Below are 23,975 nucleotides of genomic sequence, written 5' to 3'. Positions count from 1 at the left end.
AAGAACTCCAGCAGCACTGCTGTGTCTGATACTATGGGATCCGGTCCGTTTGAAGGACAGGGTGAAGGAGAAGGATAATAAAGTGGGCAAATAAACAGATAAATATAGCACTACAGTCCTAATTATATAACTCAATATATTCCTATATATGCTCAGTGAAGCTTAAAAAATTGGCATTGATTACAACAGTGTCGATAGACTCTGCATTGACTGCTGGGATGCTTAGAACTGCTGTCACACAGTATGGAGCTTGCACACACGTAAATGTAAATCACTCGCTACCTTAAATTGAATTCTGTTCCATATAATAGAGCTTTATGTAGAGTGATCTAGATTTGCATTTAGGGGATCCTGACTAGGGCTCGATATCAGACACAGCTCATCCATTCCTGCCATTGGTTAGACCACCTGTTAGGAGGAATAAAATGACACCACATTTGAGATAAGTACACAATACACACAAGTATGACTCTACTTGAGACCTGTTGTATGATTTAGTTTTTTTTTTCCTTTGTAATAGGTCAGCAGATACACGCATCTCCTGGTTGCATCTCTGATTACGAGATACTATTTATGTAATTTATGTCGAAAGGATCCCAGCAGGATTTTGCTCAGACTCTCGGTTGTCTTCTTCTTCTGCCGCTTCTTCTGCTGCTCTGTACAACCATGAAAATGTCATCCGTAATCCAGAAATCCATGTGATAAAAAGGATTTGCCACAATGTATAATTTGGCTGGAGGAAAGCGCTCCTCTGAGTTTTGTGGCTTGGCCTATAGGATAATACCCGAGGTCTGCTGTGGAAGAGATTTGTGAATGTAAGGCAAATGAAAGACATTAGGGAGGGAGGAGAGGGAGTCTGGATGAGAGGATAAGTGTTTAAACCGTTAAGCACGCAGATCCACCCGGTCAGCAACATTAGACGGTTAGTCCCACTCTGCCTGCTGGTGCGCTTAGATCCAGCTCGTAGAGGGGAAATTGAGCTTGTAGAAATGAACTCCTCTTAGATCTTTATTAACCTGTGATTGATTGATTCTGCTTGCTTCGAAAGCCACTGCAGACCACCGGAATGTTCAAGTTTAAGGGCCGGAGACGAAGCCTTTTCCCCAATTACAAGCTTGGGGGAACAAACCAATGTCCTGCTGATCCTGTGGAGGAAGATGAGCTTCCGTTCGCCCAGCAAAACTGGCTTAAACCATGGAATTCCATGCAGGAACTCAGTCGAGACATCTACGACATCTCTGAAGACTATGATGACGACGATGATGATCGGTTCATGCCCTCTGCTCTAAAGCTTTCGTCTCCAATGAAGAACTACATGCTGAACATCAACGTCGGAGGAAAAGTCTACCAGATCTCCTACAGGGTGGCGGCAAAATATCCCAAGACGAGAATCGGCCGCCTCGCGACATACACGGACCACAACCGAAAGCTCGACCTCTGCGATGACTACGTTGTCCAGAACAATGAGTTCTTCTTTGACAGGGATCCGGACATCTTCCACAACATCTTCAACTTCTACCGCACCGGGGTTCTCTGGATTAAAGACGAGTTGTGTCCTCGCAACTACTTGGAGGAGATCAACTACTGGGGCGTCCGGATCAAGAACACCCACCGGTGCTGCCGAATCTCGTTCGAAGAGCGGCAGGATGAGCTGAACGAGCAGCTGAAGGTCCAGCGAGAGCTTCAGGCTGAGATTGAGGTGGAAGAAAATGAAGAGCTCTTCAGGGGGATGGCTTTCGGTCATACTCGGCGCAGAATCTGGAATCTCATGGAAAAGCCATTCTCCTCAATTACAGCCAAGCTCATGGCTGTGGCTTCCAGCTTGTTTGTGCTGGTCTCGTTGGTGGCCATGACCCTCAACACAGTGGAGGAGATGCAGTACAAGACGGCGACCGGCCAACTAAGCGGGAAGACCTACGCAGAGCATGTGGAGACCCTCTGCATTGCTTTCTTTACCATGGAGTACCTGCTTCGGCTTGTGTCCACACCGGATATCAAGCGGTTCGGGAGGAGCGTGCTGAACGGTGTGGACTTGATCGCCATCCTTCCACTCTACCTGCAGATGGTTCTGGAGTGCTTTGAGAACGAGGACCATCAGAGGCACCACAGCGACATTGAGACAGTGGGGAGGGTGGGCAAAGTGGGACAAGTTCTACGTATCATGCGACTCATGAGGATCTTTCGTATTCTGAAGTTGGCTCGACACTCAACGGGACTGCGGGCGTTTGGCTTCACTCTTCGCCAGTGCTACCAGCAAGTTGGTTGCCTGTTTCTCTTTATCGCAATGGGAATTTTCACCTTCTCAGCTATGGTTTACACAGTGGAACATGATGTACAGAAGACAAACTTCACCAGTATACCTCATGCATGGTGGTGGGCAGCGGTGAGTACTTATAAAGAGTCTTGAACGCCTAGTCCTATGGAGAATTTAGAATCTCTATTTCAAAACAGTACAGTGCTGTGTAGTCCAGGATAGAGCTGTATCCCAATCTGGGAAACTTCTCTGCAGATTCAAGCCTCAAGTTAAACCCAGACACCTTCAATCAAGGCTTCAAACCATTGGACTGGATTCTGCTATTCTATTCTTACCCAAGCTAGAAATGTCTTTGCCTTGGCTTATTCTAATTTCTAATTTCCATGTGAGGTTATATGCTCTAGTTGATGCTCGGTAGACTGTAAATGCAGAGTTAAAGAAAATCGTAAAGCACTGTTGCATTCCTACAATGGTTACGAGGCATCCCTGGCACCAGCACTGCTCAGTATTTACAGTCGTGACAGTGCCAACTTGGATCTGTACCTTACGGGATGAACCATGCCCACGCAGTGTCTTTATACTGTAATGCAATTAAACATGGCCTCTGCAGGGTATTAATCCTGAGGGCAAATATAGCCTCTGCCATCTATGCGTCACATTCCTCCTCCTAGTATAATCCCTCAGAGATTGTTTTTAAGAAGTGAACCTACTTGGCTGTAGGTCAGGTTTTTTTTCTGTGGTTCTGCTGGAGGGTTTGATCCTGTAAACTTGCACAAGTCTGATAAACTGCTGCTTTTACACAGATCAGTCAGAATATTATGACCACAGAAGAGGCTTTGCAGTTCTATAATTACAGACTAGTCCTCAGAGGTGTCAAGTAAGGAAGTACAAATGCTTTGTTACCATACTTTTTTACATACATTTAAAATATTGGTTATCTACACTTTCCTGGAGTAATTTCTTTCAGCCAATTTTTACTTCCACTTCTTAAATTTTCACACAATTATCTGAACTTTCTGCTCCTTACATTTTAAAAATATCCTCTTTACTTATATTTCATTTCAGCTTGTTTTCATTCTGGCTTCTCAATAAAACCGCTCTCCAGATAAATCTCTCCATCCAGATAGAGTAAATCTGATTGTGATTGGATGTAGAAAAGTATAAACATATAAACAAACAGGATGTGGGAATGGTATAAGATCCATCATACCTGTACCCATCACGCCCCCACACTCCAGCAAGAACATAGCAGACGTATGTAGCCTAGTATGAAGATGATCAATCAATCAATCAACCAATCTTTATTTCTATTCGGAGTACACTGAGGGTACCCCTCATTTTCAATGCAGGCGAGCCTTTATAAAATTAAAGGGACTGAAAAATAAGTTTAAATTATAAAAACAAGCAAAAATATAAGATTTAATGAAGAAGAAATAAAATGATTCAGAATAAAAGGATTTGCAGACAGGCTAAAATGTAAAGCAATAAAACAAAGGGATAAATAATTAGAATAATAAAATATAAACACAAACACCAACATTTTAAAAAAGGTAATTGATAGAACTAAAATAATAAATAAATCATAATAAGTTTAGAAAGTATAAAAAAATAATAGAAATCTGAAACCAAAACATCCAACTAAGCTTCTTTAAAATATTTACATTCTTTTAAAATACATTAATTTACAATAGGAATATATGCAGCTGAAACACTAGGGAACAGCCTAGTGCATCCCAAATTTATTAACATTTCATTTATTAGTCATTATGGTTTTTAGAAAAATGTGTTTTGTGGAGGGGGGGGGGGGGGGGGGGGGAGGTAGTGCACTATATGACTTTTGTTCTTAATGACTTTTTTTCCCCTTACTTTTTACAGTACTTTAACACTTTTACTTAAAGAGTAAAAAGCTTGAGTTGATACATTAACTTCTACAGAAGTATTTTTAAACTTGAGTATCTATACTTCTACCTACAGAGTAATTAATGTCAATACTTTTCACACTTTTGCCTGAAGTGTTTAAAAACTCCAGCAGCACTGCTGCTGTTTCTGATCCACTCATAGCAGAACAACACAAACTAACACACCACATTTATGCCAGTGTCAGTGCAGTTCTGTGTGTGGGTTTTTTTCCCCTGTGGGGTCCTGATTATTAAAGATAAGGAAGAAAGGAGAAAGATAATAATGAAGTATACAGAGAAACAGATACAGGACTACAGTCTGTAATTATACTGTAGAACTACAAAATGTATCTATATGATCAGTGTTGTTAATGAAAGGAGGTGATCATACAATTCTACATGTGTTTCTTCTGCAGGTCAGCATCTCCACTGTGGGTTATGGAGACATGTTCCCAGAGACTCACCTGGGGAGGATCTTTGCATTCGCCTGCATCTCTTTTGGGATCATTCTGAACGGCATGCCCATCTCCATCCTGTACAACAAGTTCTCAGATTACTATTCTAAGCTGAAGTCTCATGAGTACACCTCAACCGTGAAAGCTCGGGGTAAAATCAGGTTTGCCAAAAGAGCTGCCAAGATGTTGTCAGAGTGCTGCGAGAAACCTTACTCGACTGCGCCAGCACCGCTCCACTGCGAATAACTGCAACTGCTAACACTACCTATATACAAGGGTTGGACAATAAAACTGAAACACCTGCCATTTTTCATGGCTTCATGGCTAAATTGGAGCAGCCTGGTGGCCAATCTTCATTAATTGCACATTGCACCAGTAAGAGCAGAGTGTGAAGGTTCAATTAGCAGGGTAAGAGCTTTAACAGTTTTGCTCCAAATATTGCAATGCACACAACATTATGGGGGACATACCAGAGTCCAAATTTGGACAAATTGTTGGTGCACGTCTTGCTGGCACATCTGTGACCAAGACAGCAAGTCTGTGATGCATCAAGAGCCATGGTATCCAGGGTAATGTCAGCATACCACCAGGAAGGACCAACCACATCCAACAGGATTAACTGTGGATGCTGTAAGAGGAATACTCTACCATGTGACATTACAGATGCTTATTGAAACAATGCCACAGCGAATCCATGCTAAAGATGCTCCAACCAAATATTAGACTATTAGAATATATAAGCTATTCTCATACACAAATCACAGCTGTATACACTCAGGCAATCTTACTAGGCTGGAATTTTAGAGTAAAATCTCTATTTTCATCTATTTTTGTTTTTTTAAGGATACTTTTTAAATTCTTTTTTTTTCTGTGCATAATTGATTAACCTATTTTTCTTAAACACTTTATTACTATCATTATCTTTTGTAAATATTTGGTAAAGAATGAAATATTGAGGGTTAAACTTTTTTTTTTGCACCACATTAACTTCACCAGTCCCACCAGTCTCTGAGACACTGAGTCTCTGATTATTAGTTTACACCTTTTCCTTCAATGTTTTAATTTTTTTCCTACACTGTAAATTAATACTGAAGTGATCCAGACTATGAAGGAACACATAATGAATCATGTAGTAACTTAAAGTGTTAAACCAAAATACTCTGTGAAGAAGCATTTAAATGCTCTTGTTAACTTGCAGTTTCCGAGGCTGGTAACTCTGATTAACTAATCCTGTACAACAGCGGAAACTCTTGCTCTTCCTTTCCCAGGGTGGTCTCGATGAGAGCCAGTTTTATCATAAATGTTTAATGGACTTTGTGGTGACTGTACCTGAGGATAGTTTCAAAGTTCTTGATTTTTTTTCAGATTAACTGACCTTCATAATATGGATTAGAACATTACTGTAATCAAGCTATTTACTGTATAACTGTAACTCTACCTCTTCACTACTTTACAACTGATGCTCTCAAACACATTAAGAGACAAGAAATTCAGGTAATTAACTCTTGACGAGTTCAGCACAGCTGTTAACTGAAAGCCTGAAATTCCAGGTGACTCTACCTCATGAAGCTGACTGAGAAAATCCAGCCAAGCTGTGTAAAACTATCTCTATCCAAGCAAGAGGTGCAACTTTGAATAATCTAAAATATAAAACATTTTCGGGTTTGTTTAACACTTTTTTGTTTTCTGACATAATTCCATATGTATTTTCTTCATAGTTTGGAACGGTAATAGTCTTGATCTACAATGCAGAATATATACAGTTCTGGAAAAAAAATTAGAGACCACTTCAGTTTCTGAATCAGTTTCTCTGATTTTGTTATTTATAGGTTTATGTTTGAGTGAAATAAACATTGTTTTTTTTTCTATAAACTACCGACAACATTTCTCCCAAATTCCAAATAAAAATATTGTCATTTAGAGCATTTTTTTTGCAGAAAATGAGAAATGGCTGAAATAACAAAAAAGATGCAGAGCTTTCAGACCTCAAATAACGCAAAGAAAACAAGTTCATATTCATAAAGTTTTAAGTTAAGTTCAGAAATCTATATTTGGTGAAATAACCCTAATTTTTTTCATCACAGTTTTAATGAATCTTGGCATGTTCTCCTCCACCAGTCATACCCACTGCTTTTGGATAATTTTTGTAGCTTTTTTTGGCGGTTTGTGATCATCCATTTTCCTCTTGATTATATTCCAGAGGTTTTAAATTTTTCCAGAACTGTATATGCTTCTAATATATTAATCACAACCATGTACACTCAGGACATCTTGTAAGAATGTAATTGGTCAGTAAAATCTCTATTTTTGTAATGTTTTTTTTATGGCAGTGTTCATTGTTTTTGGGTATTTGCAAATATGTACTATAAAATGCTACTGAAACAGAATCAGAGTCCAGCGTAACATTAGAATAAGAGGAAATAATCCAGGGAGGATTGCTTTAGATAACGAGTTGATAGTCGAAACATCTGGCCCAGAATAGTTCCAATACTTTTTCCTGCTCTTTATGGGCATCTGTGTAAGATCGAATCTGTAAAATCCGATTTATGCTTCATGTAAACAGCTTTCCTTAAGCAACAGGCTTTCAGTGCTGCACAGATTGGACCAGCTCCAGAATCTCACGACTGAAAAAAGTACAGTTGTCTCCTGTTTTATAAATACCTGCTATTTGAAAACTGATAATGTGTATTATTACTGCTGCTCTGGTCAAGGTACCAGGGTTATTGTCTAGATACTAGGGTCATGAAGGGGGTTCTGGAGAGTTCTGTTGAGTAAGCGGGTTAATTGGCACTTCTAAAATTGGTGAAAAACTGTACAAAAAAGGTGAAATGCAAGAATAGTGTCGGGAGGCTTTAAATCCACCCCTGATTCCGTTTTATTTAGTGAATTTGTGGAGCTGCACAGATTGGACCAGCTCCAGAATCTCACTACTGAAAAAAAGTACAGTTCTCTCCTGTTTTTTAAAAACCTGCAATTTAAAAACTGATAATGTGTATTATTACTGCTGCTGTGGTCATGGTACTAGGTTTCAAGGGTTATTGTCTAAAAACTAGGGTCATAAATGGAGTTCTGGTGAGTCAGCGGGTTAATTGGCACTTCTAAAATTGGTGAAAAATCTACAAAAAATGGTGAAATGCTGGAATAGTGTCAGGAGGCTTTAAATCCACCACTGATTCAATTTTATTTAGTGAATTTGTGGAACTGCACAGATTGGACCAGCTCCAGAATCTCACTACTGAAAAAAAGTACAGATTTCTCCTGTTTTTTAAATACCTGTGTATGTGTATTAGTACTGCTGCTGTGGTCAAAGTACTAGGCTTTAATTACCATCCCTATTGCCTAGATACTAGGTCATAAAGGGAGTTATGGTGTTCTGGTGAGTCAGTGGGTTAATTGGCACTTCTAAAATTGGTGAAAAACTGTACAAAAAAGGTAAAATACAAAAAAAGTGTCTGGAGGCTTTAAATCCAGCACTGATTCAGTTGTATTTAGTGAATCTGCAGAGCTGTAGCTTACTTTATGAGAACTCCACCGAAGAATTTGAGGACAAAGACTTCAAACAGGATTTTTTTGGGTCTCAATCTTGAGGCGTTCTCGCTCTCAGCTGGACTCAGATCCCTTTAGACTCGGTCATGACTCAATCTAGACAATAATCGTAGTTTTTGTCTTGATTATAGCAATACTTTCTATTAGTAGACTGCAAAATCCAAAATCTGTTGATTCCAAAACTTTACATTAAATATAATCAAGATTCAAACCATCTGAAAACCAACAAATTAAAGAAAAGCAACAGTATGCCTCTGTAAGCACAGACAATCCCTTAAGGCTTAATCTCTGCAGATTGTAAAGAAACCAGTGTTATGGTGAATAAGCCCTGTCTCGGCTCAGCGAGTGCACTGAGAGAAGACAGATGGATGTGGAACAAGACAACAGAATTAATTCTGTAGTTTCCACTTCCTCCACATTCCCTCCCTTTCTGAGTAAAGGCCTCCAGCAGCTGAAGGCTGAAGCTCCATAGCTCTGGACTCGGGAGGACACAGCTCTGGAGGACACAGGGACGAGGGGTTAGAAACACCTAAAGGAATGTGAACTTGAAGGTCTAGAACCCTTATTCCGCAGCCTAAAAAAAAGCTTAAACACTCCTTTGTACACTTTCTGACGGAGTCAAAACAATTCTACGCTCACAAAAACAATCCTTTCATGCAGACAAAACACTTTAACTGCCTCATTTCACATCCTCACTCATCGTCAAAGAAAGAGCTGCACCCAGACGGAAGTGTCAGATTGCAATGCTGTTCAGAAGGAAGACCTTCCTGTTACCAGGAACAATAAATGATTAAGATTTAAAAGATTAGATTTCGACTGATATAAGCAAATCTTGGCCATATTTATTGAGCAGCAAATAAAGAAATAGTGTCTAACGCATGTGTAATGATGTAACAAGCCAGATGTTTTGGCATTGAGTCATAGAGGTTCCTACTGGTGTTCTGTGATAATTGATTTAGACTTGATGTAACACAGTGGATCAACACCAGCAGATGACATGACTCTCCAAACCATCACTGATCATCAGTAAATTTTACATTTCATTTATAAATCAAGGGATCAGAGTCTGGAGGAAGAGTGGAGAGACAGTGTAAGCTGCTTGAGGTCTAGTGTGAAGTTTCTACAATCAGTGATGGTTTGATGGAGAGTCATGTCATCTGCTGGTGTTGATCCACCGTGTTTTATTATTAAGTCTAAAGTCAGTGCAGTTTTGTCTTACAGCACTTTTTTTTGAGGATTTCATTTTCCAGCAGGATTTGGCACACTGCCCACACTGACAAAAGTATCACTTGGTCTTTTATAATATTCAAATTTTCTGAGAAACTGATTTCTGGGTTTTCATTGGCTGTAAGCCATAAAATCATCAACAATTAAATAAACACTTAAATAACACTTAAAATAGATCACTCTGTATGTAATACATCTATATAATATGAGTTTCACATTTTGAACTGAATTACTGAAATAAAGTACATTTTCAATGTTCTATTTTTTTAATGCACTAGTATACATTGCCATACATCATATATTGTGAATGTGTGACCTCTATAGTTCTATTTTCGGATCAAATATATATATATATATATATATATATATTTAAATATAATCCTGAAATGCTGAAACTAAGATTAAGACAAAGCTGAACATGTTTAATTCATACATGGCATAGCCAGTGGATGGATTATGATTCAATGTATATATGTAACAAGTCACTACATGATTGAGTATGTAGTTATTTATTTTGTATTTACATACATATAAATCCATAAGTAACAATTCATAAAATGAGAATTACAAAATCCTTTGCACAACATGACTGAGAATGTCTTGCAGAATTACAAAATTACTCTTAAACCAAAAAGAGGAAAGCAAGTCTGGGTGTTGAGATCTTCAGATCTTGGCGAGGAGGTCCAGCACCGGTTGGAGGCAGTGTGAGAACCTGTAAGAACGTATGGTGCTCATCAGTACTGATTTTACTCTAGGCCAGTTTCTCCAGCAGAGCCTCCACTCCTTTTGAGTTCTGAATTTTTTTCAGTTTGGGAATAATGGAGCACAGAGCAGTCCTCACGTCCTCCGCCACTCCCTCGTCTGCGCTCTGGAGGAGGCTGTGGAGAAACAAACAGCAGCTGAATAAAAGAAGAAATGCTAACAAGCAGCTGCAGACAGGCTGAAGCTAATGCAGACCCCTGGGGAGATCATATTCAACAATGTTATGAATGGTGGAGACCAGGTTTCATTGGTAAAAGGAATTTCAATGCAGCACCCGTAATTTTTCAATACAATAATAAAAAAAAAGCTTTAAAGCACTTGCAATATAAATATACATGAACAAACGCAAAAAAAAAAAGGATATAAATTCACTTTAAAAACAATCAAAAGGAATTTTATTGCGCCTGAAAGCTTTGAATCAGCATTAAATGGAAATATTTGGTGTCATAAATTATGAAGTTAAGTTGCTTTGAATTTGTATAGTTGTAAAATTTGCTGTAAAAGCAAACAAAAAAAAGTGTTTAAATTCAAAGGTATGAATTATGGGATTATAATCAGCTTTTACTATAAAAAATAAATAAATATGTTTTCATTTTCAGTTTTTCTGCTTCTTGATTATAATTAGGCCTGTATAAATAAAATTTTTATTTTAATGGACGACCTATTATCCAAACAGTCCCTTTGTCAAGCGATTTTAATTGTCATTTTAAATATATGGTATATGCCTGGTTGCATTTAATTTTTCTGCTAAAATAAAAGTAATATAAATAAATTAATAAAATAAACAATAGCCAATACTAAAGGTGCCAAAAAAGACAAAGATTGACATCAAACTTTTTGTTTTGTTTTGTATGACACGTCGATAGAGGAATTATATCATGACAGGCCTAATAATAGTTAGTCAGTTGTCAGGTTTTAGAAAGGACAAGAGTTTTGTAGATACATTTATGATCAATTTGGGTATATGCACACACAACAACTCAAATAAACCCATATAAAGCTTAAAAATATAATAAATCAAATTAATTTGCAACATTTCGTCGTCTTTAACAGAATCCTGAGCTATGAAAACACACAGGCATTGTCCAGGCCTGGGTGAACAGAGGGAAACGGACAAATCTCTCACTGCTTAAAGTCTTAGAGAGATTAGAGGAGGTCAGGCACAAAGCCTGAGGAGGAGAGGGGGAGTGGAACCGACCAAAGACCCGCAGACAAGGGAGAGTTATGGGTAGGGTGTGGGCGGGGCCAAGTAATCCAGTGCCTGGGAGAAGGGAGCCACTGTACAGGCCTTTATTAGCATACCAGCATGCAGAGTGCATAATGTGACGGCGCTGCTAAACGACAGGCTTACACCCGGGCGGCTCTGCGGAGCGGCGAGGCTGACGGAGGAGCAGGAAATCTCCTGTGAAAGAGTCTTTCAGACGCTGCTTTGTGCAGAAATTACAGCGTTTGTGTCGCAGTCATTTCAACATGAATGCGCATTCCTGTGGGTTTTTAATAGCAGTATTTCACCAGCGCATATATTTTACCGCTAAATGGATGTTTTGTTGTTCTGTGCAGGCAGGTTGATGTTAACTACATAAGATTTATAAAGCATGCGAGGAATTCAGACATACCCGCTCATTAGACTGTGTTTAAAACACTTTCAGGATAAAATAGTGCAGAGATGTTCTGATTACACACTGACTACTAGGAGGTACTGATTTCCCCACCCCACGTTTTCCCCCCCAAATGCCACTAAATTATACATCAGAAACAAACATACAACATATATTTCATAAGTACTCCTCTATGACTAGCAATGCCCCCCCAACTATTGCTACTCCTCTTTCCTACTTCTCCTCCTCCTACTGGCCCTCTTTTCCTACTACTCCACTACTCTTCTCCTACTATATCTCCCCTGCTGCTCCTCTTTTCCTACTATACCTCTCCCACTGCTCCTCTCCTTCTATACCTCCCCTACTATTCCTATCCTACTCTTCCTTTTCTACTACTCTTCCTCCTCTTCTATTGCCCCTGTTTCTACTACTTATCATCTTCTACTACTTATCCTACTTTTGTACTACTCCTCCTCTTCTACTGCTCCCCTCCTACTCCTCCTCTTCTACTACTATTCCTTCTCTTCTACTACTATGACTCTTCTTCTATTGCCCCTCTTCTACTACTTATCCTCCTTTTCTACTGCTCCTCTAATATTCCTCCTCTTCTACTCCTTCCTTCATCTACTACACCTGTCCTACTACTCCTCCTCTTCTATTGCCCCTCTTCTAATACTTATCCTCCTTTTCTACTACTCCTCCTCTTCTATTGCCCCTCTTCTACTACTTATCCTCCTTTTCTACTACTCCTCTGTTACACTTCTACTGCTTTTCCTTTTCTTCTACTACTCCTTCTCTTCTACTAAACCAATACTCCTCCTCCTCCTCCTCTCCTACTTTTACTCTTCTTCTATTGCCCCTCTTCTACTACTTATCCTCCTTTTCTACTGCTCCTCTAATATTCCTCCTCTTCTACTCCTTCCTTCATCTACTACACCTGTCCTACTACTCCTCCTCCTGTTCTACTACTCTTCCTCCTCTTCTATTGCCCCTTCTACTACTTATCCTCCTTTTCTACTGCTCCTCTCCCTTCTCTTCTACTACTCATCTACTACTCCTCCTCCAATCCATACATTCCCTCACACACATCACATACAGTAACAGGCAGGTTCACTCACCAGCAGAGGACCATAGCACCACGGTTGACTGACACCCATGTTTTCAGCTTATCTAGGCCCACTTTTTCAAGTAGAACTCTGGAGAAACGTTCTGTTAGAAAACAAAATCAACAAAAAAACTATTTCTGTGACCACAATGCATCATAACTGATTTACTTGCCATAGTTTCTTTATCATCTGTCTTAAGTAAAGGAATAACTGTATAGACAGGGATATTGGTACTTGCTCATTATTTTATCCACAAACAAATGTATTAAAAAGAGATTATATCATTTTGTTAGAGTAAATGTCTCTGAAGTCCAGGGAAGACTTTCTATTAGATTTCCATGAGGTGGTTTAGGCTTACCCTCTCGACCTGCCGCCTTCATCTTGGCGTCCTGCTCAATCAACCATTTCAGCACGAGATGGCCTGCAGGGTGCTCAGCCATGTGCAGCTAGAACATGGAGGTGGAGGTAAAACAATGGGTAAGATTTCGCCCACAAAGCTTAAGATAAACAGACTTTAAATAAATAACATAGACTTAAAGTAAATGCCACTGCTTTAAATGAAGTCATCTGTTACAGCAGTTTAGACAACCTACGAGTTGCACCCACTGATTCAGGGCTAAATTAAACCAGAGCGCCCAACCCCACAAACATAATACCTGTACAGATCCAAACAATGAATTCTGCATACATTACTGTTTAATTGTCTTATATGTACACAGGTTTGAACAGAAATATAAAAAAAATATATAGGCCAAGAAGATTAATTACTACCACCAAGACCCACAAATGAAAGCCCAATAAGGATTTCCTGCTGATTTGCTAAATGCAGAAACTCAATAAGCTAAATAAGAGGACTGTTAACACTGTAAATAATGTAACACTGTCCTCACCTGGCCATCCACACCACCAGCTACAAAGTCTTCAGCCGCCAGTTCAGCTACAGCCCCCATAGCAGGCCACAGGTCTCCCACTGCAGCTCCCAGGATGTCGCTGACCACCACGCTGCAGGCCTTATCCATCACCATAGAGCGAGTATTCTCACACAGGTACGTCAACAGGGGAGGAGATATGGCCTCCAGCAGCTCCTGACGCCTCACAGACACGTCCTTTTTACTGCACAACACACACAAAGTATGTTATTTACAACCATTATACAATAATTATACATTAAACTAAAAAACACAATGCACAATGTGCACCATGCAAAAAAAAAAAAAAAGAGATAACTTAAAAATGATGAGTTCCTTTGATTTTACCAAATTAAAAACCTCTGGAATATAATCAAGAGGAAGATGGATGATCACAAGCCATCAAACCAAACTGAACTGCTTGAATTTTTGCACCAGGAGTGGAATAAAGTTATCCAAAAAGCAGTGTGTAAGACTGGTGTGAAGGAGAACATGCCAAGATGCATGAGAACTGTGATTCAGCCATTTCTCATTTTGTTGCAAATAAATGCACTAAATGACAATATTTTTAATTGGAATTTGGGAACAATATGGTCCGTAGTTTATAGAATAAAACAACAAATGTTAATTTTACTCAAACATAAAACTATTAATAGCAAAACTATAAATAAAAGTTGATCGACATCACCCTAAAAGTGATGAGAGGGGAAGAGCACCATCTACCTACACAGAGAGAGCAAGGCCAATTTTGCTCTCTCAAGGCTCTGGCAGCTGATGGATAAGACTTTAACTGTTGAAACTGGGACTAACCTGTGAGCGTTTCCGTCACCCTTCTCCAGCACTTGAATGATTTCTGGTAGCAGGTGGGCGGGGTCCCGAGGGCTGAGAAGATAGAGAAGCACCTTCTTGCCATGTTTATTGCTGATGACCTCAGCCAGAGAACTCACCAGCTCCTGAGAATGAAAATGTCTTAGTTCAGTTTATGCAAATGTAATACATTACACCAGGTCTATTACAGCTTAGCAAACTACAAGATCACCCTATGAGGATATGTGGATCTCTAAAAACAGTTTCTCGAAATGTCTCACAATTACTCTTTGACCGGAGGTCACTCATTTACAAAAGAATAAAGTCAGAGAAACATAATATTAATGTGGCCTCAGTTGCTCGGTCCTGCCGCTTTGCGCTCTATAACATCCGAAAAATTAGACCGTTCCTGACGCAACAGGCCACCCAACTCCTGGTGCAAGCGGTCGTCATCTCACGCCTCGACTACTGCAATGCCCTGCTAACTGGCCTCCCGGCCTGTGTAGTAAAACCACTCCAGATGATCCAGAACGCAGCAGCACGTCTGGTCTTCAACCAACCAAAACGGGCACATGTCACCCCGCTGCTCATTGAGCTCCATTGGCTACCAGTTGATGCTCGCATCAAATTCAAAACTCTTACAATCGCCTACAAGGTGATGTCAGAACAGGCTCCTTCCTACCTGCACTCTCTCCTGAAGGCTTACGCTACCTCCCGGCCGCTGCGCTCCTCCAGTGAACGTCGCCTCGCTTTGCCAAAAACATTCACACAAAGCAATCCAGACTGTTCTCATACAGAGTTCCCCAATGGTGGAACAAACTACCCTCCACTACCAGATCAGGAGAATCTCTCGCTATCTTTAAGACACTCCTGAAGACAGAGCTCTTCAAAGAGCACTTACTCTCTTAATACCTCTAACACACTAACTACTTCTAACCTCATTTCCTTCTTCCCCTCCTTCACTCCTCTATCCTATTATTCCCCTTTGACCTCCTTTTATCCCTATCCAAAGATGTTTTTCCTTTAAACTTATTTTACATTGTACTTGAATATTGTAAGTGGCTTTGGACAAAAGCGTCTGCCAAATGTAATGTAATGTAATGTAATGTGAAATCATAGAACTTACTGATAGAACAGCCTGTTTGACCAGTTTGGTGTCGTCAATGCAATCAAAAGCTGCAAGAAGGACTAGGTGTGCATACTCTCCCTGTGAAAAAAAGTCAATCAGAATACCGAAATAACTCACCAGAAACACATTATGATTTAACTTGGGCATATCAGCCCCAACATGTGTAAAAACAAAGATTTGGAAGGAACGGAATAGTGATCAGTCATGAAGTGCATGAATGCTTTGTTTCAAATTAAAAGCCCTGAATTGTTTGTAACTTTGATTTAATGACATTTGATAGATTTCTGACGCAAAAGCAACACTGAAGTACTAGTGCATCATATAAATTTGAATATCATTGAAAAGTTCCTTTATTTCAGTAATACAGTTCAAAATGTATCACACACAGAGTGATCCTCTTAAGCATTTATTTATTTTATTGTTGATGATTATGGCTTACAGCCAATAAAAACCTAAAAATCAGTGTCTCAGAAAATTAGAATATTATATAAAACCTATTGGTACTTTTGGCAGAGTGGCATGTCCTGCTGGAAAATTAAATTCACATCTCCTTAAAAAATTCCTTACAGCACTTCCCTCTGCTGACAACCTTTATGGAGATGCCGATTTCATTTTCCAGCAGGACTTGGCACACTGCCAGAAGTACCAATTGGTCTTATATAATATTCTAATTTTCTGAGACACTGATTTTTTTTAGGTTTTCATTGGCTGTAAACCATAATCATCAACAACAAAATAAATAAACGCTTACAATAGATCACTGTGTTTAATAGATCTATATAATATCTACGAGTTTCACATTTTGAACTGAATTACTGAAATAAAGTAACTTTTCAATGATGGTGGTAGAGTAATATTACATGATTTTACACAAATATCATTAATATCAGCTTACCATTGCAAACTTTGCAATATACGTCTTCATAGTTTTGATGATAACCTTCCTGTCCTGAAATACACACACACACACGCACATAATCAGAATGACACAGAATAATCTATACAGGTTATCTCACCTGCAGCTTTAAAGGACTTTTACAAAGTCACGGGAGCTCACCTTGGATGTGCCGTGCCACAGGCAGTGCATGGTGACCCGGGCTCCATCGTGCGTGTGTGCCATGTACACCACTGACTCCCTTATTGACTCAATCATCTCCTGCACATGCACACACAAATGCACGCACACAGGATTATTAGATTATGGGGGAATAAAAAAACAGATGTAACACAAACTTTCAAACAGTCGCTACTGTAGAAATTATATCTGAGGTATTGTAAGTAGGTCACACACAGACACACACACACACACACACATTTCAGAACACAGTTCACTTACTGATTTGAGTTTATCTGGAGCGTGGAGGAAAAAGTCTAGGAACACCTTGTGGACGAGTGAATGTTTAATAACTGCTTCTCTGTTCAGGAGAAAAACAGAAAACATTTTAGAAACATTAAAGAACTGAAATCTAATTATTGCAATAAAGCAGCTGATATTTTCTGATAAATAGGATTCTTAGTCCATTAAATTAATAAATCTATAATTTTGTTTATAGTACAGACTTCTTTGCAGTACACTTTGGTGGAAAACTTACTTCTGAGCCATTGGTGTGAGGATCTGTTTCATTTCATCTGCTATACTCTCCAGTTTTTCTGGATTACTCTCCAACACCTTCTCTAATGTAGGACACACTGTGGACTGGAAACAAATCAAAAGTAAAAAACTGTTAACATAATAAAGCATCAAGCTGTCCAATAACCAATGGAAATAGAGCTGAATAATATATCGTTTAAGCATAGTCATCATGATGTGCGCATGTGCAATAGTCACATCGCAGGACGTGCAATGTCACTGTAAGCATTTAAATAATAAACACGTCATGTTGCAATGTTCTGATTCTTGACACAAGTAGATACACAGCGCGGTCTCTGTGTCTGTGTGAGTGATCGGCTCCTGGCACGTGCTTGTAAAGGGGTGATTACTGTTATTCAAATTATAAACTTTAGACAGTTCCATTGTCACCATTGTAAACAATTCTGTAATTTTCTCTTTACTGCTATTTTGCAGAAATGTTGAAAAAGAAGCAGAATGTCCCTTTAAATCCAATTTCTAGACATTCAAAGGAACAATCTAAATGAGATGTACCTTGCAGACTTGGAAGGTGTTGCCGTAGAGCTCCTCTGTAAGCATGAGTCTCTGGGAGAGAATGGCCTTGTCGTTGTAAGCGTATTCCACCACAGACGAAGCCTCCGAATGCCTCAACATCTGTCTGACCTTACCCTTGAAGGCCAGCATCACCTCCCCCACCTGCTGTTTGCTCCTGATGAACCAGAGAGAAGAGCTTAACTCAGCATTTTTTTACTTTATCAGATAAGGTTAAAACAACTCTATATTTGCTCTACTGATTATACTGGTCATTCCCTTTTAATCCCCTCCCCCATATCTGTGATATTGTCTATATCTTTGATATTGAGGTGCAGAGCTTTCAAATAATAATGCAAAGACAACAAGTTCATATTCATAAAGTTTTAAGAGTTCAGAAATCAATATATGTTAAAATAACCATGGTCTTTAATCAGTTTTCATGCATCTTGGCATGTTCTCCTCCACCAGTCTTACACACTGCTTTTAGATAACTTTATGCCACTTTATGATGTTTGTGATCATCCATCTCCTCTTGATTATATTCCAGAGGTTTTCAATTTGATAACATAAAAAAAACCCTCAATTTTGTTTTTGTTGCACTGTGAAAGGAGCTGCTTTGATCTCATTCTACATGTTATAGTGACAATAAAAGCCACTCATTCTATCTAACAAATTCATTCTTCTATAACAAATGTGCTCATGATTGATGATGGCTTACAGAGGACCGAGGCTGATCAAGCCAATGAGGAAATTTGAAAGATGGATGTTGAGATAGACACTGCTGCAGATCACAGTGTGCTGTGAGAAAGAATAATCATGCTACAGCAGCAAATAAGAGCACTCTGATTTACAGAGATTATTCTTCTTTATTAGTTTCCCTTCATATATAAGGATTAATGCTGCATTTTATTTACTTTATATGTCATTGCTATGAATGGCGTCACAAAGGTTTGCCTGCACCTAAGATCTGGAAATACACACAGGGCTCCTCCCCTATACTCTACTCTACTCTATCCTCCAATTCCTTACTCATTATTAGAGCTTAGATTGAGCCCAAACTATCCATGCACGTTCTGCCCGACCAAACTGTTATGAGCCCAAGCCCGATTTAAATGCGGCATTTTTTTTTGTAAGTACAGCATTAAAACTGAGCTTTTACATTAACACTTTCGGGTTGTTTGAATGAGCGAAATCAGTTCAGAATGATGTTAATTAACATTACAACACTGAGGAAGACCTACTATTAAAAAATATATATTTATTAAGAACAGATTAAAACAAACAATGCGAACAAAGATCCACAGGTCTAAAATTAGGCTACTGGAATGATGTCTGAATGACTTTCCTCTAATCAAATATAATTTAACATGATTTAAGAATAAAAAATAATTTCTAAACAAACTAATTTTTTGTATTTTGTAGTCTAGGTGCAAAAACACAAAAAATAGTAATAAGGCTATGCACTGCACTGCACAGCGCTGCAAGTCAAGTGCGTAACACAGACGACACAGTTTGATTTGTTACTTTGCTATATTGTGATTTTCACGCCATAGCTTTATATAAAATAAAAATAGTATTAAAAAACAGAAACCTACGTCACAGACTATTTTCTTGAGCCTGACCTGACCCGGCCCAAGAAAAGTGGTGAGAAGTCTTGATTCGGGCAGAAAATCTAAGCTCTACTCACAATTAACCACACGACACCGGTAAACTCCTCCACCTAACAGCTAAGTTTATGATCCAATCAGCAATACTTACCCAAACACAAAACACCTAAACTTCCCATCACAAATACACTAATCATCCACTACGCCACAAGCGCTTCTTAGGCGATAAACTGTACAATACCTCCGCTTTTACTACTGTTAATGTGCAGTACACCCGACTTGCATTCTGAACTTTGGTTTCTGGGTTGGTGAGGTTCTCCCCTGTAGGAAATCCAACTTATAGGAACATTCCTGTTCATATTTCCTACCTGTAACTAGTGTAGTAACTCAAACATCGAAGCTTGAGAAATTAAATGCCTCTAAAGTCATACATTCAACCTCACATCCTCAAACACAACTGGCAAGCAAATATAAGAACCTACCGTGTATACACACAACACATACTAATCTCCACAAATAAAACTATATTCATCCAAGCTTAACATTAATCCTAGTTAGAGGTGCGAGGTGCTTACAAAATACAGAAAGACATTAAAGCAACTTACCCATACATTAAAAACTTCTTTACAATGTTTCTAGCATATTTGGATTTACTCAGCTCCACCATGTGATCTGAAGAAAAAATAAAAACTCATTTTTAGCACAAATACTATAAAACAGTACAAGTATTATGGAAATAAGCTTGTTTTTATGCAAAGAAAATCTCACAGACTATTGTTATATGATTGTTCTTTGTCGATTCAAATGTATCAAATAACCCAAATTAGTTAAGATGTAGAAAACCGCTTTGAACACCAACCTTTGAGTTCATCAAAGATTTCTTGTCTTTGCTTATCATTTCCAAACTGTATAAAGCACTGAAGCACTCGCGTCGAGTCATGAGCAAATGCAATCTAAAAGAAAGAAAAGGAAACAGTGTAAAAATGTAATAGTCCATAAATGTACAGCACCAAATTACACACAGAACAAAAAAGGACAGACTTATTTCTGTCAAATTTTATTTGTTAAATTTTAAAAGACATGAAAATTCTTTGCTAATAGAGCTTTTTGAATCACCACAAAACACATCCACACTGAAACTCAGGCTGATGCATTATTAGATGGACTCTCCTAATAACAACATGCACCTCTGTATACATGTGGAGCACTTACTGTTTTAACTTTTCCCCGAACAAGCTCCCGAAGCTCTTTCAACAACTTTTCTTTCTTGTCTTTGTCACAATCCTTCCTGTAATAAAAATTACAAATCCGTTATATCACAAATCACATTAAACAGCTCAGCAGTGAGTCTCTTTGACTTACGCTTAGGAATAAAAAATTATTATACCGAAGAAGGTCAAAAAGCAACTTGTGTTCACCTGAATAAGTCGATCAATAATAGAGGAGGAACAGAGCATTTTAGGCGATAGCAGCAGGCTCACATCCTTAAAATAATCAATGCTAAAATATTAAGAAGGTGTTCAATAAATATTTTTGCTAACAGTTTTGTAACTGATTTTCTTTAAAAAAAGCAAAGTAAAAATTTATCAAGAATATTTAATGATGAAAAGCAGAAAAAGAATATTGAACATTTGAAAAAACGTTTTTTGACTGTTTTTTGTCTCTGTGATAAATGTTAGAATACAATTAATTAAATTAATGTTTAAGATCTACTTCAGAAGTTTCTTTAAGAAAAAACATGATATCGGTAAGCCTGATTACAATAAATTACAGCAAATAACTCACCTTCTGATCATCTCCCAGACTTGTTTGGCTCTAATCACAGTCTGGAACGAGTCTTTCCTGTTGTTCTGTTGTCGGTTCTGTTTCAGCTCCTTTTTCTTCTGTTTAAACTCGTTCCACTTGGGTTTCTTTGCTTCAGATCCTGCAGGGTTCACAATAAACATAAAACATCATATACTAACACTGGTCTAAATTTTACAAGCTAATTTAGTTTCATTTAATAAAAATAAAAAAAAATGATATAAATGCAGACCTTCTTCCTTTGTGCTGTCCCCGTCGGACAGTTTTCTCTTTTTCACAAACTTTCCATCTGTAGGTTTTTGCTTCATGAATTTTTGTGCTCCCCCTTTTCCTCCTGGTTTTACAAAAGGCTTCTTTTTGTCTGCGTTGTGAGGTTTGAAAGGGTGTTTACCGGGAGGTTTACCCTCAAATTTGCCTAGAATTACACAAAAACAAAAGTTATATGCAGATATTTTAAATATTTTATTTATTCTCAGTCTGTGACTCCTCATACTGAACCACAACGCAGACATCATTAATGCTGGGCTAAGGAATTCGGGGTCTAAAACTGGGCTAGTTCATGCTGGATTACCAGGCTTTGTAATGTCATAAAAAGCTAAACAAACCTATCTGCCTATTCACCAGAGCAGACAGCAGTTTAGCCTTGTACATGCAGTTATCCAGGACCGCATTAAAGAATGAAGCCCTATTAAAAATGTAGCCAAACGTTTCAAAACTATTTCTGTAAAAGACGCCTTAAATTCAACCAGCTTAGGAGAGCCATTTAGTTTCGACACAAACTAATACAAAAACAAATGTGATAACATTAAGACATGGTAGTCACATGACCAGTCATGTGAAATGTTGTGACTTAATTTTAGGATTTCGGCACCTGAAGAACCGAAGAGCTGAAGGTACTGTGTGTATAAACAGTGTTTTAATAAACTATATGTGCCTCGTTTTAAATGTCAGGGCCCTCAGAATTCTACCAATGAAGTGTGGAGCTACTCTGAGATTTTTAAAGAAGTAAATAGTGATTATTTGCATGGGTAACACTATGCCCCTTTCACTAGCATTGTAAGTTTATTAAGAGCATCAGATAATAGCTCTGTATTTCAGAATGCTGTGGGTGAACAGAAGTAGGCTATTCGACAAAGGTTTCCACCCATTATCGTGTTTCACTACAACCCAAGTCCCTTTTACACCAGATTTTTTCTCCTTTAATGTTTTTTTGTATGACTGGTATAAACAGCATCCACTAATCCTCATTTTCTGCAGGTGTGAACTGGTGTTATTACCTTTCCCCTTGAAGGCAGGTTTCTTTCCATCTTTAGCAGCGAATGATTTCTTTCTTGGTTTGGCCTCCATGATCAACAACTGCAGCACACAAACACAGAAACCACATTAGACTAGCTGTTAGCTTAGCTTATCTCACATAGTAAAGCAGCAGTTCAGCTGGCTGTGTGTAAAATTCTGAACAGTACAGGGACATGTATAAAATATTTAATATCACTGTTAAGAGCACAGAGTAAACTGACAGGGGTTAAATAGAGCAGAGTTATGAGGAGACAGACTGCTGTAGGGCTCTATGGCTGTAGGGCTATAATGCTAACCGCTCCTTATCTTCCTAACATTAATCCGATGTTTCAGTAATAGCGGCTCTGTTCACGTCTTAGATTATACAGTAATCGCTGGTATTTAACAGTAGAGAGCAGCGCTGTGTGTGAACCACAGTATAATCTGTGTATTAATGATAATTAAGCTCAGTTTCAGCTACAGAAAATCAAACACGTTTACTCACCCATGTGTACACGAAAACACTTTACGGCAACGAGGTGTCGTAAAAGGCGAGGAGCTGATTTTGCGACACTGCGTCGATTTACGGCCACGTGCCTGCCCTTGCGTACCAATTTTTTTAAGAACAGGGCTGTGTCCCAAATCACACTCCTTTTAATCATAATAATAGGGCATTTATGGCACATTATTTATTGTGGTGGATGGATGGATGGATGGATGGATGGATAGATAGATAGATAGATAGATAGATAGATAGATAGATAGATAGATAGATAAAATTAAAGAGCAACATTGGCTGTGTCCCAAATCACACACTTTTTAATCATAATAGGCAATTTTTTACACTTTGTAGTGTAGATTGGATGGATGGATGGATGGATGGATGGATGGATGGATGGATGGATGGATGGATGGATGGATGGGTGGATGGATGGATAGATAGACTGATGTGCAATAAACCTTTATGCTGGTTAAATGACACATTTATTAGTTGGTGGTTGGTGTAGCGTAGCTGGTAACATCAACGCCTTCCAAATGGAGAGACTGGGTTCAATTCCTGGCAAACACACCACACTACACCATAAGCATTAGAGTCCTTGGGCAAGACTCCTAACTGGTTAAGAAGGTCAGTTAGTTTGTGTGTGTGGGCCCAACAAATACAAGACAATACCAACAGTATATTACGATAAATACCAGCTTTATTACTGAAATAAGGTGTCCTGTACTGTCATATTATCTTTTTATTCCACTTAAAAAACATACAGACTAAACACACTGGTAAAAATGTTTTATTTATTTTTAATTTACATTAAGCAGAGATATTTGCAACACACTGGGTGTAAAACATCATTACAAACAGCAAAAACATTGTTTTTATTAAAAGTGTGAATTATTTCAGATTATGTGATGCTTCTTCGGGCAGATGTCAGTCTGAATGTGGTCTCAAAGCAGAAGGT

The 23,975-nt window shown here is 38.5% G+C and overlaps 2 protein-coding genes across 2 annotated transcripts; one reads left to right on the top strand and one right to left on the bottom strand.

The window, feature by feature from the left end:
- The first annotated feature begins 871 nt into the window (after positions 1–871).
- On the top strand, positions 872–9,556 carry kcnv2a (potassium channel, subfamily V, member 2a). The gene is made up of 2 exons (XM_007255021.4): positions 872–2,383; positions 4,569–9,556. The coding sequence occupies exons 1-2, from the start codon at positions 1,067–1,069 to the stop codon at positions 4,851–4,853; spliced, it is 1,602 nt and encodes a 533-aa protein (XP_007255083.2). The 5' UTR covers positions 872–1,066; the 3' UTR covers positions 4,854–9,556.
- A 317-nt stretch (positions 9,557–9,873) lies between these two features.
- On the bottom strand, positions 9,874–23,115 carry pum3 (pumilio RNA-binding family member 3). The gene is made up of 18 exons (XM_007255020.4): positions 23,024–23,115; positions 22,521–22,599; positions 21,476–21,658; positions 21,226–21,364; positions 20,653–20,728; positions 20,300–20,393; positions 20,046–20,112; positions 17,834–18,008; positions 17,283–17,386; positions 17,027–17,105; positions 16,748–16,846; positions 16,586–16,639; positions 15,688–15,768; positions 14,565–14,707; positions 13,737–13,959; positions 13,205–13,292; positions 12,859–12,949; positions 9,874–10,258 (listed from the first exon to the last, which is right to left on the bottom strand). The coding sequence occupies exons 2-18, from the start codon at positions 22,588–22,590 to the stop codon at positions 10,132–10,134; spliced, it is 1,893 nt and encodes a 630-aa protein (XP_007255082.3). The 5' UTR covers positions 22,591–22,599; positions 23,024–23,115; the 3' UTR covers positions 9,874–10,131.
- Positions 23,116–23,975: the final 860 nt, after the last annotated feature.

This window comes from Astyanax mexicanus, chromosome 20 (genome assembly GCF_023375975.1).
Source record: "Astyanax mexicanus isolate ESR-SI-001 chromosome 20, AstMex3_surface, whole genome shotgun sequence".
Classification (NCBI taxonomy): domain Eukaryota; kingdom Metazoa; phylum Chordata; class Actinopteri; order Characiformes; family Acestrorhamphidae; genus Astyanax; species Astyanax mexicanus.
This window is presented reverse-complemented; position numbering and strand designations above follow the sequence as displayed.

What these genes read in the sequence shown, in the direction of transcription:
- pum3 (XM_007255020.4), bottom strand. Translation starts at nt 22,590, where the DNA reads ATGGAGGCCAAACCAAGAAAGAAATCATTCGCTGCTAAAGATGGAAAG. An exon ending in AATCTTTGATGAACTCAAAG is followed by an intron (nt 20,113 to 20,299) that starts GTTGGTGTTCAA and finishes TTTTTTCTTCAG; the next exon opens with ATCACATGGTGGAGCTGAGT. An exon ending in TGTGGCACGGCACATCCAAG is followed by an intron (nt 16,640 to 16,747) that starts GTGAGCTCCCGT and finishes TGTGTATTTCAG; the next exon opens with GACAGGAAGGTTATCATCAA.
- kcnv2a (XM_007255021.4), top strand. Translation starts at nt 1,067, where the DNA reads ATGTTCAAGTTTAAGGGCCGGAGACGAAGCCTTTTCCCCAATTACAAG. An exon ending in ATGCATGGTGGTGGGCAGCG is followed by an intron (nt 2,384 to 4,568) that starts GTGAGTACTTAT and finishes TTTCTTCTGCAG; the next exon opens with GTCAGCATCTCCACTGTGGG.